At 37.9% G+C, this 21,618-nt stretch overlaps 1 protein-coding gene across 4 annotated transcripts in view; it reads left to right on the top strand.

The window, feature by feature from the left end:
- Positions 1-21,618, top strand: part of Runx1t1 (RUNX1 partner transcriptional co-repressor 1) — a 138,400-nt gene that overhangs the window by 14,905 nt on the left and 101,877 nt on the right. For 3 of the 4 annotated variants that reach the window (XR_013088909.1, XR_013088908.1, XM_076835679.1), the window contains exon 1: positions 11,011-11,105. The exons of the other annotated variant lie outside the window; for it this stretch is intronic. Coding sequence is in view for 1 of the 3 variants with exons in the window: in XM_076835679.1 (XP_076691794.1) it covers positions 11,018-11,105 (88 nt within the window). In the remaining 2 variants the exon portion in view is untranslated. Of the gene's footprint in view, positions 1-11,010; positions 11,106-21,618 lie in introns of those variants that run through there. 4 annotated transcript variants of the gene reach the window in all.

Below are 21,618 nucleotides of genomic sequence, written 5' to 3'. Positions count from 1 at the left end.
GTAGGTCTGTGCAGGTCTAAAGGGAAAGGAAATGTGATCGGTCTCCACTGACATGTCCAAGTTAAGCTTTGACTTGGCTAGAGGAAACAGGTAGAGGATATCAGAGGAAAATAGAAGTGAAGAGCAACAAAATGAGCAACGATTAAATGTAATTTGCCTTTTCCAAAAGAGACTTATACACTATTTTTTTGCAGTCCTGGTAAAGACACCCTTTATAGTATCTGAAAGAAAAGTAAAATGTTTGCTCCTGTGAATGAATCTGAAATAAATTGATACCTATTTAGTAAGTATTTGCCTACTCAGTGTACAGCAGAGGGCCAGGTAGAGACACAGGGCAGAGAGCAGGGTCAGTTCCCACTGAACGATAAGCCCATTCAGGACAAAATAAATTGCTGCAAAGATGGTAGACCTTGATTACTTACCAATTAAATGGTACAGTAAATGGAATTTTAGAGGTGAGAGTGAATTGGAATTTAAATTTGTCTTGAGGCAGGTAGGATTTGTCAAGACAGAACTATTGTTATGGGGATATAGTAATTTATAAGGTAGTGCAGAAGCCAGATGTGGAAACAGCTTTCCCAGGAGTATTGGAGTAGGGCAGGGGTGAAGAGAATACATTAACAAATATAACTACAGCAAAAAATAAATAAATAAAGACTCTTGTGTGATTAGTGGGAAATAAAAGCAGAAAGACCATAAGGGTCTTGCATATCAAGCATTTGTTTTAGCTTCATCTTTTGATTTAGTGAGAAGTTTTAGAAGCTGTCCAGTGAGACCTCTCCAGGCTGGGAAGTGGCATGGAGGGTGGCCAGATTGGATGCAGGGCCTTTCATCAGTCCCTTACTACAGTCAAGACAGAGGAATAGCTTTTATAATAACCTGCCTTTATAATAGGTTGCTTTTTAAGTATATTTTCTATTTGGAGTTCTTTTGAACATCAGATTGCAAAAGCAAATCTTAATGGAAATGATGATAGGCCAGGGGAAACTATATATCCAATTAAAGTTATGTTACTGAAGACTGGTCCAGTGGGATGGCTCAGATGATTGGAGGCTGAGGAGGGCATGGAGGCCAAGGTAGGCAGGAAGCGGGGGAGGGGGGTGGGGTGGGGGGCGGTTACAGCAGTTTAGACTTTAGATATTGCAGAAGGACAACCAGGATTGGGTTTATGGGATGAGAAGGAAGAGGCCAATACAAGAGGTATTATAAAGGAAAAATAATTAGTGTTTGGATAGCGAGGTGGATTTAGAAATGGGGGAGAGTTAACCCGGATTAAGTGTCAAGTGCACTTAGCTTGCCAGAACTTTGTAATCACTTTGGGTGCTTAAGAGGCAGCTTCTCTGCTCTACCATAGGCTACCATGGGCTCATAGAATCCCAGCCTTTAGAGAGAAGATCCTCAGAATCCATTTGTATCCCTTAGCCCCAGGGATTCTTGTGGTCCCAACTGATACCTTGTCTTCTGGAGATGGTGACTGGGCTATCAAGTGGTAGGTATTCCTTAAAAAGTGGTTGTGACATAGAAGACTTATTATTAACCTCTCCGGGACCTGGCTCTCTCATGTGTTTTGGTTCCACGAATGGATTTCAAACTGCTCTGCGTTTTCCTCTTAGAGTTGCCTTCTGGCTATGTGGGAGAATGAAAAGTAGACTGGTGGACTGGGTTCTGGATACTTAGCTTTCTATTTGACTAGAGCTGCCTGTGGTTTATATGCTTTATTTATTTCAGCCACTGGAGTTAGGTTTGTAGGATGATTCATAAAACTTCTTTCAATTCTAACATTCGGCACCAGAGAGAAAGTAGAGATGGTGGAATGAGGATCTAAGGAGAAGCTGATGAAAGCAGAGGCAGACCTTGTAAACCAGCAGGCCCCAGACCCTGGGCTCCATATCCTTGGGGGAGGGGTGGAACAGTTATTCCAAAGAGTCTTTGACCCTGGATGCATTCATTGAACACCCTAAACATTAGTCTGGACACCAAGTGCTTTTTCACCTAAAGGTGCTTTTCAAATCTACTGTGAATGAAAATAACAAAAATGCATTAAAATATTGCTGAGTTAAATAGAAAATTGCCTATATTTTACACTAATCAGAAAGGAAACTAAATATGGTATGTGAAGGACCATAATTTGTGTTTTAAAACTGAGGCCTTATGTTGGGAAAATAAAGGAATAATCTCTTACATGTTAAAAATAGCAATATTAAATCCCATTATTAAACTGCTCGCTGATAATTGTTCTCCATTTAAGGAATTTTAATTATTAGAATAAATGGCATCAGCAACAAAATCTACCTGTCGGAAGGCTTTTGGAGCACGATTCATCAAGATTGTTATTATTTGAGGTCTTTGTTTTGTTCAGTGTCCCTTCACTTGAAAACATGTTGGCAATTCTTTTCACTTTTTGAACTTTAATCAAATCTGGGGTTTGTGGTTTTGTTATAACATCTGTGAGAATCGAATTTTTTAAAGACTTTTCCTCCATCTTTTGTCAGTTGTGCTTAGTAAATATTAATCATTGACAGTCAAAAAAGGACTTCAGCATGAAATATCAATATATTTTTTTCTTTTTTAAAAGAATGAGACCAGTTTATATGTGCTGATAGGTAATCATTCCTGAGATACATTGTTAAGTGGATAGGGCAAGGAGCAGAAGAATGCATGTAGTATGCTACATTAGTACAAAGAATTGCGTGAAATCCACCTTGGGGAAGTAGATACAAGAATCTACTTAGGGGAAGAGAGTGGGGCTCACACCTAATTGGCTGGAAGGAGCCTTTGTGCGAGCCTTTGTGCTGGTTGTCCTTTGGTCCTGTGTGTGAGTCTTATGTAAAGCTTGTGCTATACCCGTGGATGATACCCATTCACTGTTTAATTAAGATCATGGTTATCAGCCGGGTGTTCTGCCCTTCTGGGGGCCAGGGACTGTTCTCTGCTCTATCAGAAAAGGGTATAGTGGGGAAGAGATCCAAGTCCCAAGAGCCTTACTACTTGCTTAGTAGCCAGCCTTCTTCCTCTGGAAATCTCACCTGAATCATAATGGCATGACCTCAAGTCCTGGGGCAGGATGATGTGGGAGGCACACAGCCTTTCACGAAGACAAGCTTCTTCCTCGCCTCTGACTAACCTACTGTGGACTTGTCCATTCTGACCCCTTTCACCTAGAAACACCATGCAGGTTCTTTCTCTCTCTCTCTGGTCCTTCATGTAGCAAGTATTGAATGGAAAGTCTGGCCCTATTTGATTCCTGGAAATATGGGGGGTGTTCAAGATAAATAGCACCCTTGTTCTGCCTGGCCTTTCTAAGGCCACCTTCTCTCAGCCTTCTCTAAGTTCCTGGTCTGCTTCCTGTAGGGAAGTCAAATGGCCCACTTGGTCTTCTTCCCAGATTTTGGTGCAGCTTTCTTCTCTGAAGCCTTCATGACCTCTCTTCTCCAAAGAAAGAATTTATCACATGGAGTATCACTGCTGCCCCTGAGGTTCAGACTCTCGCTTGGTTTGTAAACTCTATGAATGTGAGAGTCTGGGACCGCTGGGTTTCTATTTTTGGATGCTTTATTAAGCAGTTATTGTAAGCTCATACCTTGAACTCAAAGTTATTTGCTTAAAACTATCCTGTAACATTCCGTTGGTTGGCTCCAATAACATATTGTTTCTTTCTCCATCTCTTTCCACCTTGGTCTCCTTTCATTGTGTTTTCTTATCATAGAATGCACAATTTATGGCTGACATGTTTTGGCATGCATGTCTTGGCATCCAAAATAAATAAGCCAGACGAGTTGGCCCACACCTGTGATCACAGCAACTCAGGAGGCCGAGGCAGGAGGATTGCAAGTTTGATACCAACCTGGGCAACTTAGCAAGACCCTGTGCCAAAATAAGAAATAAAAAAGGGCTGGGGTGGTAGCTCAGTCATAGAGCACCCCTGGGTTTAACCTTTAGTACTGCGGAAAAATAACTGAATAAGTAAAAAATAATAAATATTCCACCTGCCAAGAAAAAAAAAAAAGCCTAACTTGTGCCCAGGATCAACCTTAGGCAAACTGAAGCAGTAAAGTTTCTTGGATATTCATAGATGAATATTTTAAACCTGTTTTTATTTCATTTTTTTATTCTGAATTTCATAATTAGGTTATTGTGAAAGATGAATTCTTTGAAATTGTGAGCAAAATTTTAGGTATATGTACACTTTCATGAGGTGGAACTGTTCCTTTGTTCAGAGACCCAAAGAAGGCAAAAAACCTCTGTAGTCTCTTCCACCTTTCTCTGACCAGATGCCCCCTGGATAGCCCCTAGTTGTGCTAGCTCTTTTCCACCTTTGGTTGACCATATCTGTTTTCTGTGCAGACTCCCAAGTTGAGAATTTCCCTTCCAGTGTCCTTCCCCCTCTATCTAATCTTGTCTTCTGTTTGACATTGTGTGGGATTCCAGTTGCTCTGCTGTCTGATGAATAAATGTCAAAATTAGAGATGTGGTGGTCCAGGCCTGTAACCTCAGCTACTCTGGAGGCTGAGGCAGACAATTGCAAGTTAAAGGCCAGCCTGGGCAATTCAGTCCAAAATAAAATAAAATTTAAGACTAAAATAAAAAAAGTGGGGCTAGAGATGTAACTCAGTGGTAAGAGTGTTTTATAGCCTATGAAAGGCTCTGGGTTCAGTGTCCAGTACCACAAAAACAAAAAAACTAGAGACAATAACTGTCTAAGACAGGGTAACTCAACCAGATTCTCTGGCTGAGAATACAGAAGTGGGTGAAGAGTCTTTTTTTCCTTCATGTAACATTTCTATTTGAAGAGATGCTTTGAGGAGGGAAGCCTTGAGTATCTCAGTGCAGGTGTCTGAGCAATTTAAACAGATATGTTTGGGGAGGAGGCACACATGGGCCTTTATGGCAGGAAGTTCACATATTGTCTTATCTATGCTCCCTTGGGAGTGAGACCACTTGTTTCTTGAGGTCTATTCATTTGCCCCAGATGAGATGAGACCACCCTGCACGAGTGATGCACAAAGTATGAACCTTGATTTCCTTACTTTAAGGCTTTACAGCTGCTTGGGGGTTTTTGCCACTCTCCTGGAGATCTTCTAGTCCCACCACCTAGGAAGTTGTCCATGAAGAGCCAGCCACACAGTCTGCAAGTGGGAATTATACTAGAGTGAAAACAGAAAGCTATCAAAATCTTTCAATACACTTAGAAAAGTTACTGTTTAGAGTACAAAAATATCACAAGTTTGCAAGTCTGAGACAGAGAGAGAGAAGGAGGAAGGGAGAGAGAGGGCTGGGGAAGGATGGGGTGTAGAGAGGAAAGGGAGGGAGAAAAGCAGAGGAGAGAGAGAGAGAGAGAGAGAGAGAGAGAGAGAGAGAGAGAGAGAGAGAGAGATATCAACTGATATGGAACAGCAGCAATCAGACCCACGTTTGCAGCTGGACAGTTGTAGTAGCCCCTTGAGATATGTGACCATCAACCATGAATGCAGATACTTCCAAAGTCTTGTTTTTCTTTTATGTGAAAGTTGCCAGCATGGAACAGATGCCTTTATTTGGAGAAACCAGTCTTTGGAAATAATTGGTTCTCTCTTCTTTTTTTTTTTTTTTTTTTCCCTAGAGATGGTATTTCACAGATGAATTTAGATGAGGGGGAAAAAAATTAAATCACCATAGATTCATTCAAAGTATTTTTTGTCACTCCAAAATGTTTTAGGAGGTATAGATTAATTGTTCATATTTTGATTTTTGTTGGCTGGTCATAAGTATTTCATTTCTGTTCGTATTAGTATAGTAGTGACTTTCAGAAAGGAAAAACTGATTGTGGTAGGTCATTTCTGAGTAATGACCTGTGCTTTTACTTTAATGCATTGATCCATAATGTCAAAGGAAGTACTGCCACCTTCCTAGTTTCAAATAATAGGGAATGAGCATAATGGATAAAGTAATACTTACACTAGGAGCAGTGAGGCAGTTTGCAAGTATTATGTCTTATCTTCATATCATCCTAGCAAGTTAAGTATTATTATCCTATTTTAGAGATGAAATCTGAAGCTTAGAGAGGTTAAGTGACTTGTCCAAGGTCAAATAGCTGACAAGTGAGTGTTGGAGCTGAGATTCTAGTCTAGCCAGAGCATGCATGCATGCAGAGGGCTTCTAAGTGGTCAGTGTATGCAGGACATACTCATTTTACAACATTTTATTTCTTCATATTTAAGTTATAGCTGTAACAAAGGAGCTATTATAAGGGCTTTCTGTCACTGAAAATTGTCTGTTTTTTTAACTCATATATTATATTGTTGATGTGACTAAAATCACCTGTCTTTGGGTTAATTTGTTCTTTGAAACGATTGTAGGATTTTGAAATGATTCCTTATCACAGTAAGTGAAAGGGGCTTGAATAAAGACAGATGATATTTAGTGATTATTTATCTCCTCATTCACTCAGCCAGTATTGAGTGAATGCATGGGTGCCAGGCACTGTATTAGGCACTGGGTATGTGCATTGAATACACATGGCTGTGCCCAGTCACTCTAGCTATGGGACGAGTATAGTGTAGGGTCTGAGACGTGAAGAGAATAAGATGGGGTCCCATTCCTACAATGGCTGACAAACTCAATTGAGAGAGAAGTCTGGGCATAAAAATTGCTAGAATGTGTTTCTACCTTGTATGGAATTATGCTGCAGTCCTCCATTGTAGTATCCTGCTGCTCAGTGTGGGAGGAAAGGCTGGCCCAATATAGAGCAAAAGTGCTATGACAGTTTAAAGAAGAGAAAAAGATTACGGGCTCTACAAATGATCAGGGAAAGATTTGTGAAAGTCAGGGGAATTGAATTGGGCCATTATGGCATTTCATTAGGTGGGATTCATTTGTTTCTCTTTATTTGCACTATTATGTGCCAAGTGCAATTCTCAAGATAGAGGATGAAGTTGTGAGCTGACAGGACCACTGCTTCCATAGAGGTTATGGCTTGGGAGAGGAGGGAGACAGATAATAAAGAAGCAATGAGATTTTTCCATATAGTGTTAAATACAATGAAGACAGTTAAGAAACAATGTTGGAATAATTGGGGGTGGTGGTGATGAGACTATTTCAGATAATTGGGAAAATCATCTCTGAGGAAGAGACTCTTGAAGTCTGAGTATTGAGAAGGAGGGGGCCATGAACCTGTCTGTGGGTAGAGCCCTGAGTTCCATAAATGAAGCCTTTAGGATGGAATGACACAATGTCTCTGGGTGTTTATCTAGTAAAGAACTGTACTTGAGGGCATGGTTGGAGTGCAGTCTAAAGACTCTAGGAGAGTACCACATCATGGAGGGTTTTAAATATCATAAATGGGCAAGAATAAGCCCTGTGTGCATGTATCCAGGAGATGATTAGTTAGAGGCAAGGAGAACCCAGATATGTATGTCATGGAAACTTGTGAAACTGAGATACTGACATTTGGTGTTCAGGACCTATGAGGAGGGAGCCCCCAATCCTCTCCATGTACCAGTTACTTGCTGGTGGAAAGTTGGGTACAGTCTGTAGTCCTGAAATGAGGTGTATGTGGTACTCTGTCAACTAACTACTACTTCAGATGGGGGGAGGGGCATACAAGACAATTGCCTACAAAGGAATCATGAAGCTGTGAAAAAGGTAAGCTCTAACCCAGTGCTGGGGACTATAATCAACAAGGCAACATTTTCTAAGTCACATATGATAAAAGAGGTTCCTTTTGTGGCAGTGCCCCTCAGAAGAAAAAACTAATTGTTTCTTTTAATGTAAACAAATTGTCTTTAGCCATATTTTGTTTTTGTGAAGGAGAAAAATAAAGGTTTGAGTCCATCCAGGTGGCTAGATAAAAGAGGTACATTTAAATGCTCATTTTTGGAATAACTATATATATATTTTTACTGAGGGAAAAAACTGCCCCAAATGTTGATAGAATCCTCTAGGGTAATGTGTTTAGGCAGTGAAAGGATTCCTGGCAGTGATTGAGAAATATAATAATGGGGAACTGCACTTGATCTCTTTTGAGGTTGATTCTGATGTGTGTAGTCTTTACATCCTATTAAATTTTTGAAAGATAAACTGATACAAGACTGATTTGCCAAGGCCAGCAACTATTCCTTTTAAAACCTTGGCTCAGTGTACACACTGAAGGGATGGGGGAGTAAGATAAAAGCATTATAAATATGAGGTTAACTGAATCCAAATAGAAGGTTCTCTCAAGTTATTGCATTCCTTAGAAAATAAATACATTGCGCATATGGTTAAGATTGATCAAAAAAGTATTCTGTATGCCAGTGATTACATTCCCATCTGTGATTAAGGTTTTCTGTCTGCATCTGGTTTTCACATTATATTTCTGTAACAAGAATCCTTTATACAGCAGAGTTCACTTTCTGTATTTTCTGTTAGCTGCAGCTTGAACTACTGCACAGATCGCAGATTTACACATGTGGTTTTCATTACTTCATACCATTGAGAAAAAGTAATATTTGTTTGGGAATGTATGTTTTCCACAATTTCCATGGTAATACAACATGTTGTATTTAATAAAACTCTTGTAGAACTACAAATTGAGGCATTCTGCTCTTGGTGAAGCTTAGCTTTTAAACTTTTCTCGGTATATCTTTCTCCCATAATGAAGTTTTACAAACTTGAGACTCGAGGATATGAACAAAGCAATTATCAAAGATAGAGAAAATTTACTATTATTTGCATATGATGCAAACTTTATTGTGTGATAGGTATCACAAATACATAAACATATATTTCATGTTGCTCATTACCCTCACTCATTTTACTATTATTTCCTGTTGGAAGGGCATTTAATGTGTTGTCTGTCTGAAGCACAACATGATACCTTGAAGTCCAAAGATTAGCTCTGCTTTTTTGTTATTCTATTGGTTGTGATATAATGTTTCTTATATAAAATAGTTAAGTGGGGTGGCGGGGCAGGGGAAGCTCATGGGTAACTTTAGGTTTGCACTGTATATTGCTTGAATGTATGATTGTATACTGTGTTAACATTTAAAAATTTATAAATTGTACATTTAAAATATTTTGTAACATCTTCCTGCCAACTTCTCTTCATCCAGAATACTCTGGTTAAAATAGATACTATAAACAAAGAAGTGAAATGGTATATTCTATCATGAGGGATCATTTTTAATTGAGAAATGTTTGCTTTTTAAAGAGAGTTTACCCACATGGTAATTTTATGTGCCTCCAAACTAAGGTTCACGACACTATTTCTGTTAATAAACTGAAATGCCTGCTAGTTCGTATTCAAGAATAGGAAGAAATAGGCTCTAGGGGATTATATGTGCTTTGGCTACTTCACTTGATCAGTGGAGATGATTAACTATGATCCATGCATGGTTAGTCCACTTTTATCAGGCTCTCTGATATCTTTTGTTGATAGTTGCAGAGGTACAAAATGGCATCATACATCATGAAATAATATTACTATTACTACTAATAATAATATTGATTTTCTTCTTTTCCCCAATGTTTGTGTAGCCTCAGTTTATAAATGCTTTTGTAAACCTTAGTACGGAAACACTGGAAATATCCATATTTCCATTTTTCAGAAATACTTGTGTTAATATTGAGCTGTATTTACTTCCAGTCTCCTGTTGTGTGCCCCTCCCCCACCCCTAGTATCTGAATATACATAATCTATATGTGTTATATGAATCTGTAACTCTTGGTTATTTTCTAATGGAGACATTTCCTTTATCATTTGTTAATGACATTGTTAGATTTTATGGTAACTAAATGCTTCCAAGATGTGACTGACTTTCTTTAATGCTCTTTATTGAGCTTTAACTCCCAACTAGAAAGTGTATAGTATTGTATTTTTTTGTTCATTGGTACTTATTTTTTACCATGAAGAACAGGAAACAATTGATTATATCACAGCAGAGCCCTAATGCAGCAGTAAAGGGCATTGATATTTTTTAATAGAATATGCTTGCCTTATATACATTACAGTATGTTTACCAATTCAAATTTCTATTTTTTTCTTACTAATTTAAATTTCTAGAAAGTAATTTGGTTTCAGAAAATAAAAGCACTTTAGTATTACTTTCTGAGATTAATTTTATACATCTTTATTCCTTTGCATTGATTGAGTTCCTGCTTTATGTTCATGTGATATTCTAGACCCTTATATTTCATAGATTATAGGAATTACAGATGGCTTTTTGTTCATTATAGTGGTAGTCATAGAAGTAGGTGAGTAATAGGAGTCAATGAATGTTTGTAGATTGTGAATGAATGACTTCTCTAAACCTACCAAATCTAGTAGGAAAAAATGAGGGAATTTGGATTGCTGTTAGAAGAAGAAAAGAAATTACAAGTTCACTTGATCTAGTAAAATAATTTTATAATTGTTTTAACTAAGACTTTTTAAAGTAATCAATTACATAAAGATTCTTCTTCACTATTAACAGTTGTTTTAAACTATTTTAATTAATAATGGCAATGCTGAAATTTCAGAACAATGAAACAGTGTGGCTACCATGTTGTTTTGAAACAGGGTTTAAAAACTTATAAAATTCCATAAGATAAAATAAAACTTAACAATGTCCAAAGAATTTCCCAAAAAAGAAAATGACAGCTACTTATTTATTTTTGTTGAAACAGGTAAAAATCTAACATATTCTCTGAAAGTTTTTGATGTACCTATACTTTAAAACCAATCTAAGAAGACTTCTTAAGTTCAGAATGGATACAGCTTTGAGTCAGATGATCGTAAAGTTCAGAGTCCTTGATAGCATCTTTATAGGAACTGAGAAAATGAGGATTGTTTTGACTTCTAAAATTTAGAAGAGCTTGAATCTGCTTCTGAAATAAAAACAAAACAAAACTGGCCTGGTATTATGTGAGTAGGTGGGTGTGATACTTCAGACTGGTTGTGATATGTGCATTTTTTTTCCCCTTTGTTGTTGTCAATAGAAAAGATTGATCTCTGGACTGGTGAACATAATCTCTGTCCCAGTCAGAAAAGGAGAGAGGAAATTAGCAGAGCGGTTGGTGGAGAATGATATCTGTCAAAAGAAACACTTGGAGAGCACTGAGTGTAGTAATAGGTGACTGCCGGAGAAAAGGGAACTTTGAATATTGTCAAGGTAAGGAACAGACGAATGTTTTGATTTTGCAATTTACTTACGTACCAGAAAATCGATCTGTAATTTTTTTTCCCAATGAATTATAATTCTGAAGGTTTTTCTCTTTTCCTTATTCTAGTGCCTGTTGATAAAGAATTTATATTATGTTTTAACTATTTGTGTTTGAACTCTTTTGGGGGTGGGGGTGGGGTGGAGACCAATCTGGTAATGGGAACCCTGTTTGATAGCTTTGAGTGCAAAGATATCAAATGATCAAGTACCAAATTTTTTTTTCACTCTTTTCTTGTTGTAGTGTTTTTCTTGCCATGTTTCATAATACATCTGTTATAAACTGAGCAATGCTTGGAGTTAAAGAGTAAAAGCTATGCCATGATTTCTGTGTTTATTGTAATGAGGAGATGGTGTTTTTCAAAACAGTTTGTTGACTAAACAGGCAAAAAAGCACTTTTTGGTTTATTATTTCTTCTGATCAATTTGGATTTAACTTTTAGGTGAATTTACTTCCTAAGCAGAATTCGTATCTGTAAACAAATTTTAAAAGATGATACTTAACTTCAGGAAAACACAAATATAAAAGAAGTGTATTGACATTTGGCAAAAGACTTCTGTAAGTCTGCAACATTTAAAAATTCAGGGATGTTCTGAATTATGGGATCAGGGAGTTAGTGCCTCCTCTAATCAGCCCTGTTCCAGGTTTAGCAAATAGTGGACGTGTGCAGAAGCATCAATGAATCAGGATAAATTGTGCTAATATAAAGTCAACACCAATGTCATGTGATACTGGTTGGCATTTAGTGTTTGGGAAGGATTTGAAGTTCTGTGACTGACTGGCTGATGGCCTGACTTCATGAAAAGAGAGGGGTAGCCAAATGTTTGCACTTTGTGACCATTCCTCTGGAACCTCACTGCTGGCATCCAGCCCACAATTCTTAGTCTTCGAAATCCTGACAGATAGTTATTGGCTTGTTCTTAAAGTTCCTGGACACGTGTTGGTAAAATGAAATAATTCCCTGTAGAATTATACAATCTGGGGGAAACTTTAATCGTGATTTGTGTTCTGTGTCTGTATATCCTTTCATCCCTCCTTCATGTAATGATGATCTTCTGCATAATTTGTGAAAGACATCAGTTCAAAAGAGAAGGGAAGTGATGCAATTAGTTACTTAGTTGAGATATCTCCCACCTTGGTTTCTGTCCTCTTACCTTATGTGTATTGTTACTAAAGTAGTTTTTTGAGAATTCCAGTTTTGGTTCATTAGACAATTGAAATCTTGCACAGAGAAAAAAAAGGAGTCGATATTATATCTTAAATGAAGCAACCTAATAACAACCATCCATGATTTTGAATTGTTTATTTATCTTTATCAGAAGAAAGTAGCTGTTTCAAAACAGAATATTACTTTTTGTCTTTCTTCCTATGTATCTCTATGAAGGTTAATATTATATGATTAAAAATATCTAAATTGCATATTAAAAATCCAATAGGGTATTGGGCTTTACAATTTGAGGCCATTGTAGATGCACAGTTATCATCTTTACCCACCCCCATCGCATTGTGATCGTATTCTCTGCTGATCATGTGGAATGTATCTGTGGCCTGATTTCAGAGAACCATTGCAAGAAGGAGCTTCCATAGTGAAGGCAAAAGTGTATTGCAAAGACACACATCTTAATCCAACTTAAAGTGTAGTCTCAATGTGCACATGAACTCTCACTTGATTTTATATTTTTTGCTTTATAGTTAATCACCTGTTAATATAAAAATAATATGTCATTTTTATATAAATGGTCCACTTGGATTGAAAAATCTGTTTGTTACAATATGCAAATACTGATCCCCCAGCCACATGCATCAGGAAGACCATGTTGAGTTTCTTCTCATTTTTTGCCCCCTCTCTGTGAGTGTGTACATACTTTAAAAATGATGCATTTAGGCCAAACAAATGTGTCTTTTTATTTCACACTGTTGAGTTTTCTTTATTTATTTTACATTGCATTACAAAATCTATTTCTAGTTATTTCTGAATCTTTGTAATAGTAATGGGTACTTAGAAGAATGGGGTTCAGAATCAGGTTAACCCAAGAAGTACGGAAGGACAAAAAAATCACATAATTCAAATTTGTAGACACTTGGAATCCATTGGGTTCCTGGAGTAATTTGGAAGCACAAAGAGCAAAGACTACCAGCTGAAAAATCAGTGTTGTGAGTGAGACTAGCCTGAGGAGGCACCAGAGAGTCTGGCCTGTGTGGCAAGTTTCAAGCACTGAGGGGGCATGCCACAGCTTGAGTGGGAGCTGGAAAAGGCAAGCTGCTCGCCCGTTTGGCCCCTGTGGTTTTGTTTGTTTTGTTGTGGTGCTAGTAACCAGGGCCTCGTTACCACTGAGCCACAACCCAATCCCTTCTGGTGTTTTAAACCAGACCCCAAATACACAGTGCTCAGTCCTCTAGAATGTACCTTGGAGCTGTTCTCTCATTGCATGTGCCATTTTAAGGGGACTGGATAAGTATGGGACAGTTATAAGTTGTGTCTGGCTTGAGGAATTTGCTCTTATAAAGTTATTAAGAAAATTCTAAGGAAGAATTTCCCCATATTTGCCATATTAAAATACACACACACACACACACACACACACACACACACACACACATATATATATATATATCTCCATTGATTTCCTAAAAGATGCAAGAGGAAAGACCATGGGAGGAAACTAGCTGTAAAGCAGTGTGTTTTGTTCATGCATATCACAAGATGGGATATTTAGAAGGACCAATTTTTAAACATTGGATGTGTTTTGAAAGCCACATTTGTAGTACTGCAAAGGGTGATTTTTTAAAATGCTCATTTAGATGATGCTGTTCAGTTTCAAATACTGGTATCGTTATTAGCAAAAAATAGAAAGTTATTTTCTTAGGTGAAACTGCTGTTTTTAGAGAGAGTCTGCGTTTATTTTTAGGTTTTCTCGGTCATGTTCAAGGGGTCTGATAACATTAATGGGCTTTACCCCACATGGAGCTTTGAGCTTATTGTAGCACTGCACACTGATCCCAGGTCAGTGTGATGCGTGAAATCAATTTATTTGAATCTCTTTGCCTCTATAGGAATTTGGCAGCGTGCCAGTTGTTTTCATTTAATGTTCTTTGTGTTGAACACAGACAAGCAGGCATGCTTTTGTATTCTTCTCTCTTTTGGTCTCTGTCTCTTTCAGCTAATGTTTTACTCTATGGATTTTTAAATGAAGGAAGAATATATTATGTATATGATTCTAATCATTGCTTAATATTTGTGAATGTATGTGTATATGTGTGTGTGTGTCTCTCTGTGTGTGTGTGTGCATATGTATCACTTTATTATCTTTTAGAGGATATTTTTGATGTTCCTGGGTTTGGATGGTCACTTTGTACATAAAAATTACTTTAGAGTTTTGTTTAGATAAGATTTTTGATGAAATATCATCAAGCAGATCCTGGGTGGTATTTGCTTACATTAATAACCAGTCTCAAAACTTGAAATCACCATATTAATTAAACAGCACAACAGATGTTTAATTTGTGAACTAGACTATCAAAATCATTTTTGGGAACGATTTTGAATTTGAAGATTCACACTTTAATCAAGCACACATTAAAAAATGATACTGATTTGGGTATTTTCTTTGACCAACCCATCTTCGTTAAGACACTAGCGTTTTACCTAGATGGTTCTATGTGAATTTTTACAAAGTTCCTGACATTAGGGTCATTGGTTTTTTTTTTTCTTTTTAAAATTGGAAAGGTGATGTGTGGGCATAACATGGAGATTTTTATTGCCAGTAGATTCAGACCCTTCTATGGATGTTTTTGTAGGCAGCAGGATTTGTTTCTGGGTCAGCTTTAGGAAGAGGTGGAGAAGGAAACGATAGAGAGCTAAAGGAGAATGTTCTGTTGATGCTCCGGGCAGTTCTTGCGGAAGTTGATATGCAGAACCACGGAGCCCAGGCTTCAGGGTCAAGCTTATACCCAGCAGCCCTGCTTCCTTGTTTAATTACCTGAAGAGCAAAACAGTCAGTCCGGGGGTGTGTGAAACCTCAGTATCTCTGCAGCCGCCTGGCGCTCTGACATCCTGCAAGGCCAGCCCTGTCGTCGGCCAGCGTCAGGCTGGCTCACGCCCCAGGTTCCTTTCTTTTAGGAGGCATTGTGTGAAAGAGGGTTTGGTCAGGAATCTGAGGTTCCTGCCAGTGCTGTGTGCCCTGGTCTATCTCCCCCTCTCTCTGACAGATGTGTTTGATTTTTTTTTCTTCTTTAAAGAATTAAACATTTAGCTCTTTCATTTTATACTTTTAGCCTTGATATGAAACAATCTCTTTCAACATCAGTGGAGGATTGACCTGAGTTATTGGGTTCTTATTTTTCTGCTTCCTGTGATATGGTGGCCTATGGCTTATGTGTGTTGTTCTTCTTGGGTCAGACTCACTAGTAGTAGTTCAGTGTGGAACTAGTAGTTCTGGCATTGTTTTTATGAAGCTTTTTTTTTTTTTTTTTTTTTTTTTTAATCTTTTCATGAAAACAGAAGAGACCATTCTTTAAAGAAAGAAATACAACTTTTAAGATTGGGTGGTTCCCCCACCTCCCCCTTTCCTTGCAATTCAAATAAGGTCTCTGACATTTGTCTGATAAAGATGAGAAATACTACTGAGTAATGTGTCCAAATTTGGAGAGCACCCTAGGGTAAATATTCTAAGAAATGCTGGAGATGGAGTAATTTGGGAGATCCCTTCAATTTAACGAGATGTTCTCTTACCAAGAGGAAATCTGGCAGGTTCTTTATCCATACTGTGGACTGATGAAATGTCCTCGCTGTGGGTCGGGGAGCAAAGGTGGTGGTGGGGGAAGTTTCCTGAAAAGGGAGAGGAAAGTGTGACTGACTGTGCAGTGATTTGTTTTTTCCAACTACTTCATTGGGATTCTGTCATGCAGTCTGAAGGGCATTTACCCTTTAGATGCACATGTGTGCTTCCCATTAATGTTAATAGGAATTATAGGCATGTAAGGAGAGCAGTATGTACTTTGCCTAGTGCAAAAGTATGGCTCCAGGGAATTAATTCCCTACCCCCCATACCCCCCAAAGAATAAAGGGATTGCAGTGTGCAGAGCAGAGTTTGGTTGGAGTTATTCTAAAAACTTTCCTTCATCTTATGTTTATGGAAGTAATGTCAGTGTTTTATGTATTCATATACCTCAGCAGTGAAAAGTATATAATCATTTAAATAATTGGATTAGCCTGGTATGCCTTGTGGAGCTGGCATTGCCGTGATCTATCATGCACAAGTGTAAGTAGCTCTACCCGAAGTGTTATGTATATCCTTAGGCACGTGCGTGCTTATTTATGTGTCAGCATATCGCATTTCTTCAGAGCATTTCTCTTTTCAACATCAGCATATATGCTGGGCATGGTGGCACATGCCTGTAATCTCAGTGGCTCTGGAGGCTGAGGCAGGAGGATTGCAGGTTTGAAGCCAGCCTGAGCAATTTAGTGAGGATCTATGCAACTTAGCAAGTGGCTCAGTGGTAAAGTGTGCCTGGTATCAAAAAACAAATACACCACACACAAACAAACAAACAAAATCACTATACATGTGAACAAAGAAAGCATATAAGTATACTTTAAGCTAAAGTCAACATTCCCAACTTGTGTGCTCCACTGGCAGACTGTTTATTCCTCCTTCAGGCTCCCAACTTATTGGTAGTTCTGTTCTGGCCAGAGCTTTCTTAAATGCAGGTGACATTATCTCCATTTGTATCATTAAGATTTGGCAGGGGAAAGCATATAATTATTAGGAAAAACTAAAGGCCTTTGAAAAGTGAATGTGGAGAGTTGTGGCTTGCAGGCAGCATCAGGAATTGAAGAACAAAATATGAACAAGAAAAGGAAGCTGGCACTTTGTGCTGAGTGTGCTCAGTAAGTGTGGAATAAAGTGGCAAGGAAAAATAAAATAGATCTGTAGGAGAGGAGAACGGGAGGGAATGAATCATCTGAGAAAATAACCATATTAGTAGCTGTGCACTTTGTCAGTTTACCAAAAGAAATAGGAAAAGGATATTTTGACATACGATTTCAGGATATTTATAATAAAGAAGAATTTTAATCAAAAGTTGAAGTGAGAATTGAAATTTCATACAGAGTAAGGGCATTGAACTGAGATTTGTAGATTTTAATCATTCTGTGTATTTCAAAATATAGAGCATTAAATTATATTCTGTCTGGTCTTGTGGGGGTAGGGACAGGAGTGATGAAGCCCTATAGAGTTGTTATGAAACATTAATTTTAGAATTTACATTGTTATAAGAGCATATATGCTGTGCTGGGAATCATTTGAACAACAAAGTGGTTTTGGAATGAAAATTTGTCATAAAATTCATTGTAGATAAAAGTTGTATTTTAGTAAGTTTGAATCTGTTTGCAAATGTGGCCAATCACTATGTGTGCATAGATTCTGATAGTTTTCAATGTGGAGAGATGGAAGTGGAGAGTTGGTTAGAAATAAAAGTCCTATGGAAAAAAAATGATGAAAAAATTCTGGGACTTTTTTTTATTGCTGTGTATTTGCTCCACCTGGTGGATTTTGTTGAAAGTGTTTTAATCCATGTTAATGAAAAGAATACCCTTTAGACAATTTCTCTAAAGTATAGAAAGGTGAATCTTTTATTTTTGTTGCTATGTAAAAATAGTTTAATTCTTATGTAGGTCAAAACATTTATGGTTTTTTTTTTTTTCAGTTCTTCCATTGAATTTAAAATAGTGTGTGTCGGGGGAGGGATGGGGGGTTTTGGGGTTTGAAGTATAATACATGCTCATTTTGGAAGATTTGAAAAATACAGGAAAATAACTTTACTTCCCATAACCATTGCATTATTTTTAAAGCTGCATGTTATCAGGAGAGAACCTGTTTGCATTTGAATTTATTTGAATGTATGTGGAATGTTAAATATTATGCCAAAGTATGATGGTAATGGGAATGACCTTGATTGTAATTATTTTCAGATAAAGCTTCCCTTAGAATTCCCAGGCTTCCAAAAAATCAGTGTTTTGCAAGAATTGCTTTTATTAAACTGCATATCTACAGTAGGCGAAGGTAGTAGAGATTAAAGGTATCTTATGCATTCATAGGGCTGTTCATAGGGGTGGTAAGATCTGTTGTTTGCTGGGCTTACACAGATTGCTTTCTCTGGAAGTCTTAAGGATTCAGTTGTGCTTTGATCATCTTATTGTTTTCCTTAGGTTATTCTTTTTTTCTCCTTCAGACTCTAACAGCTCTGTAACAGAAGGTGAAGTTTTGAAAACAGTGTCTCCATATGCAAGGGATTTGGAGACCTTTTTATTGTCTTTAAAATTGTCATTCATAGTCCTCATTAGCATTTATTGTTGCAAGCGTACAAGCAGAAAATGTGAAATTGGTATGTCATGAATAGCCCCACAGAGCTCTGGAGCCCTCCGATTTTGCCTGCAGTGTGGTGTGGGCTGGGCTTTGAGGGAAAGCCGTCCAGATGGCTGCCTGCACAGAGCAGAGCTGCAGGTTTTTGTCTCTGGTGCTGAGAGGAGGGAAAGTTCATTGGAGCATACGCCATCACCCTTGCGTTTTAACAAAACTAACTCGCCATTAGTCAAGATGGGGAGGTGGTGACATTGAAACAAAGGTTGTCCATATAGTGTTACAGTCCTTGTCAAGTGAATAAGGGCTGGTAGTTAGATGTCTTTTATGTTATCTGAGTGATTTTTGTGGCTATACAAAATGTGAAGAAACTATAAATAGTAACATTTTCAGATTTACATGCAAGTTTGTACATTTTAAGATTGTTCTTATGGGAAAATGTTTTTATTTGAAAAGACAGGAGTTAATATAGCTAGCTTTCAACCTTGTGGATTCCTAAAATGTGTTTACATTTTAAAAAGTAATTTAATCCCATGGTAGTGCTTATGGAGGAATCTATATATGAGTAGGTTTTGAGTTTGCAATTAAATAATATAGCATTCCGTTGATGCAAGTATTAAAGCTGTTGTAGCAGTTTGGATTTGTTTTAATATTAGGTTTTGAAAATCAAAAGTTGTTGGTGGCAGAAAGCTACAATATATTGTGATTTCTAAAGGCATTGTCAGAAATCATTTGTATCAATTGCAGATATAGATATTATTCATTTCCAACAAGTGATATTTTATCTTGAACAGAGTTAATTTTGCACAAACACACATCAATGCCTACTATGTGCTTAAATATACTAAGGTACATTTTTTTTTATTCCTCTATGGAGAAAATTATATTTCCACTACAGTTCAGATACATTGCTTGAACAACCATTGAAATGATATAAGTAGTATTTTGTTTTGTAGATATTGAAGATGGAAAAAACATCATAGAGACTGGCTTATCAGTTTAAAAAGTCATTATTATTTGAAATATTTTAAGAATTTTCCATTCACAGTTTTTGAGCCTATTATTAATTCACCTTAATTAATAGAGATATAAAAATCGAAGTGACCTGAGTCCACAGGTTTAACATAGGTCATGGGTGAAGGATAGGGGTTGTAACTTCTAGCTCTCTGTCTGCCACTGCTGCCCTAGGGATTAGGATTTCTTAGAAGACCCTGCACGTGTTCTCCATGGGCCACTGCTGTGGAGGGTGCCTCCTCTGTCCAGTGGTCAGTGCTCCAAGCAGTGAGGCCTTTCTGCCTCTGTAATGTCTGTATAATCACCGATTAAGACAAACTTCCTCTGTCCAGTGTGTTTCCTTTTACTCGGCTCCATCCCATTACTGGCAAGTAGGCCCTCTTGGACAGCACTAAATAACCCTTTGACCCCATGGTGTTTATACACCCTTCAGATTCTGAGGGTGGCAATCACTTCTCCTGTTCCTTTGTCAGTTAAGCAAAGTTCTTGTGTGTGTTCTGGGGGGCCAGCTGTAAGCTGAGGAGATGCAAATGCTAGCCATTCCTTTTCCCCAGAGTAAATAATTGGGGGGTGGGGGGAGACTAGCATCAAAGTGTCTAGTTGTTTACAGCAGACATTTAGAGAGAGGAGTCAAAATGAGAGAGAACCGCTTACCTTGATGGAATACCTCCATGAACTTTTTAACTTGATTCTTTTTTCCCCCTGTCCTGCTCATCTCTTTGTGGCCGGCTGTATCTCACCTTGCAGCCTCAAATACAAGCCATTTGTTTCTCTTGTAGACAGTGTCTAATTGGATTTATCTTTGTCAGTAGACAATCTATTATGGCCTTTATTTAATACAGTTTCAGATGTCTTTCAGTGGCAGAAACAGATTAATGTACATTTTTATTAGGTGTTGTATCTATTTAATTGAGTGTCAAAGTGATGAGAAGTTAGGAAATCATCCAAAAGAGAGGTCCATCTCCTTAGCCCAACAGCTCACACATTAGGTAGGTTTGCCCTGTCAGTGGGATGCCTTTAGAAAACACTAATAGCTTCCAGCTGGGTGGAAAATCAAAACCTTTGGGGTCTGACAAAACTAGCAGATTTGAATTTGAAAGCAGAGCTAATGCCTCCATTTTATTTTTTACCACTCGCCCATAAAACATTATTTTCCAATATGTCAGCCTCATTTGGTGGCCAGTGGTCTGAAATTGAAAGTGGAACAAGCAAGCGGAGAAATCTGGACATTAGTGAGTCCGCCCTTTCAAGCTGGTGTGCCACTTTGTGGAAGGGTCTCGTCTAAGAGCAGGGGGGTCTTAATGACCATTCATCAATGCTCGTTGGCTGATCATTGAGTGCCTTCTCATTCAGTTTATCAAGTCTTGCACATAAAAAGTCAGAATAAGCCTTATTCAGCTTTGTTAAAGCCAACTAGAAGTAAAATGCTCCGTTTGAACCCATTTTGCCCTTGTTTTTTCACTTTGTTAATGCAGCCCTGCTTAAATGAGTGCCTTTATTGGGTCGGTTAGAATATCTGAAACTATTAATTCTCCTGTATTGAATAGCTGGTGGCAGGCCAGAGCAGATGGGGTAGGAAAGTATTTGGTTGGGTGTATTGCTTTCAATTAGGATCAATGAGGTTTCAGCTCCTTTGAATTAACTCACTTAATACCCACTGTGTGCAGTCACAATGTATCACAACAGCCTGCTGGAAGCAGAGAGGGAAGTTGAGAAGACCTGTGGAAAAGCTGGGATTCTCCCTTCACCAGCATGGAGGGCTTTCATCAACAATGGACAATGTCAGTAGACTGCTAGTTCCTCTTGCTAGGTCAGGTTGGAACAAAGGAAAAAAATTGTAGTGTAAGGCTGTTCTCCTTTGGATATAAATGAAAAATACCTTGGTACCAGAATGCCTTTCTGATGAGTGGTCTGAAGTTACTATCAGAAACCAAATTATGTATATAATGATTGTTTTAGAAGCCCAGTTCAGAAAGTGATGGTCTAGATGACTTTTTAAAAAGTGCCTTAAAAATGATGTGTGTTCTTAATTAAATGATGTGCATTAATTAACACGGCTCTTATGAGGAAGTGCTTAATTGGTTATTAA

The sequence above is a fragment of the Callospermophilus lateralis genome, chromosome 16 (assembly GCF_048772815.1).
Source record: "Callospermophilus lateralis isolate mCalLat2 chromosome 16, mCalLat2.hap1, whole genome shotgun sequence".
Lineage (NCBI taxonomy): Eukaryota > Metazoa > Chordata > Mammalia > Rodentia > Sciuridae > Callospermophilus > Callospermophilus lateralis.
This window is presented reverse-complemented; position numbering and strand designations above follow the sequence as displayed.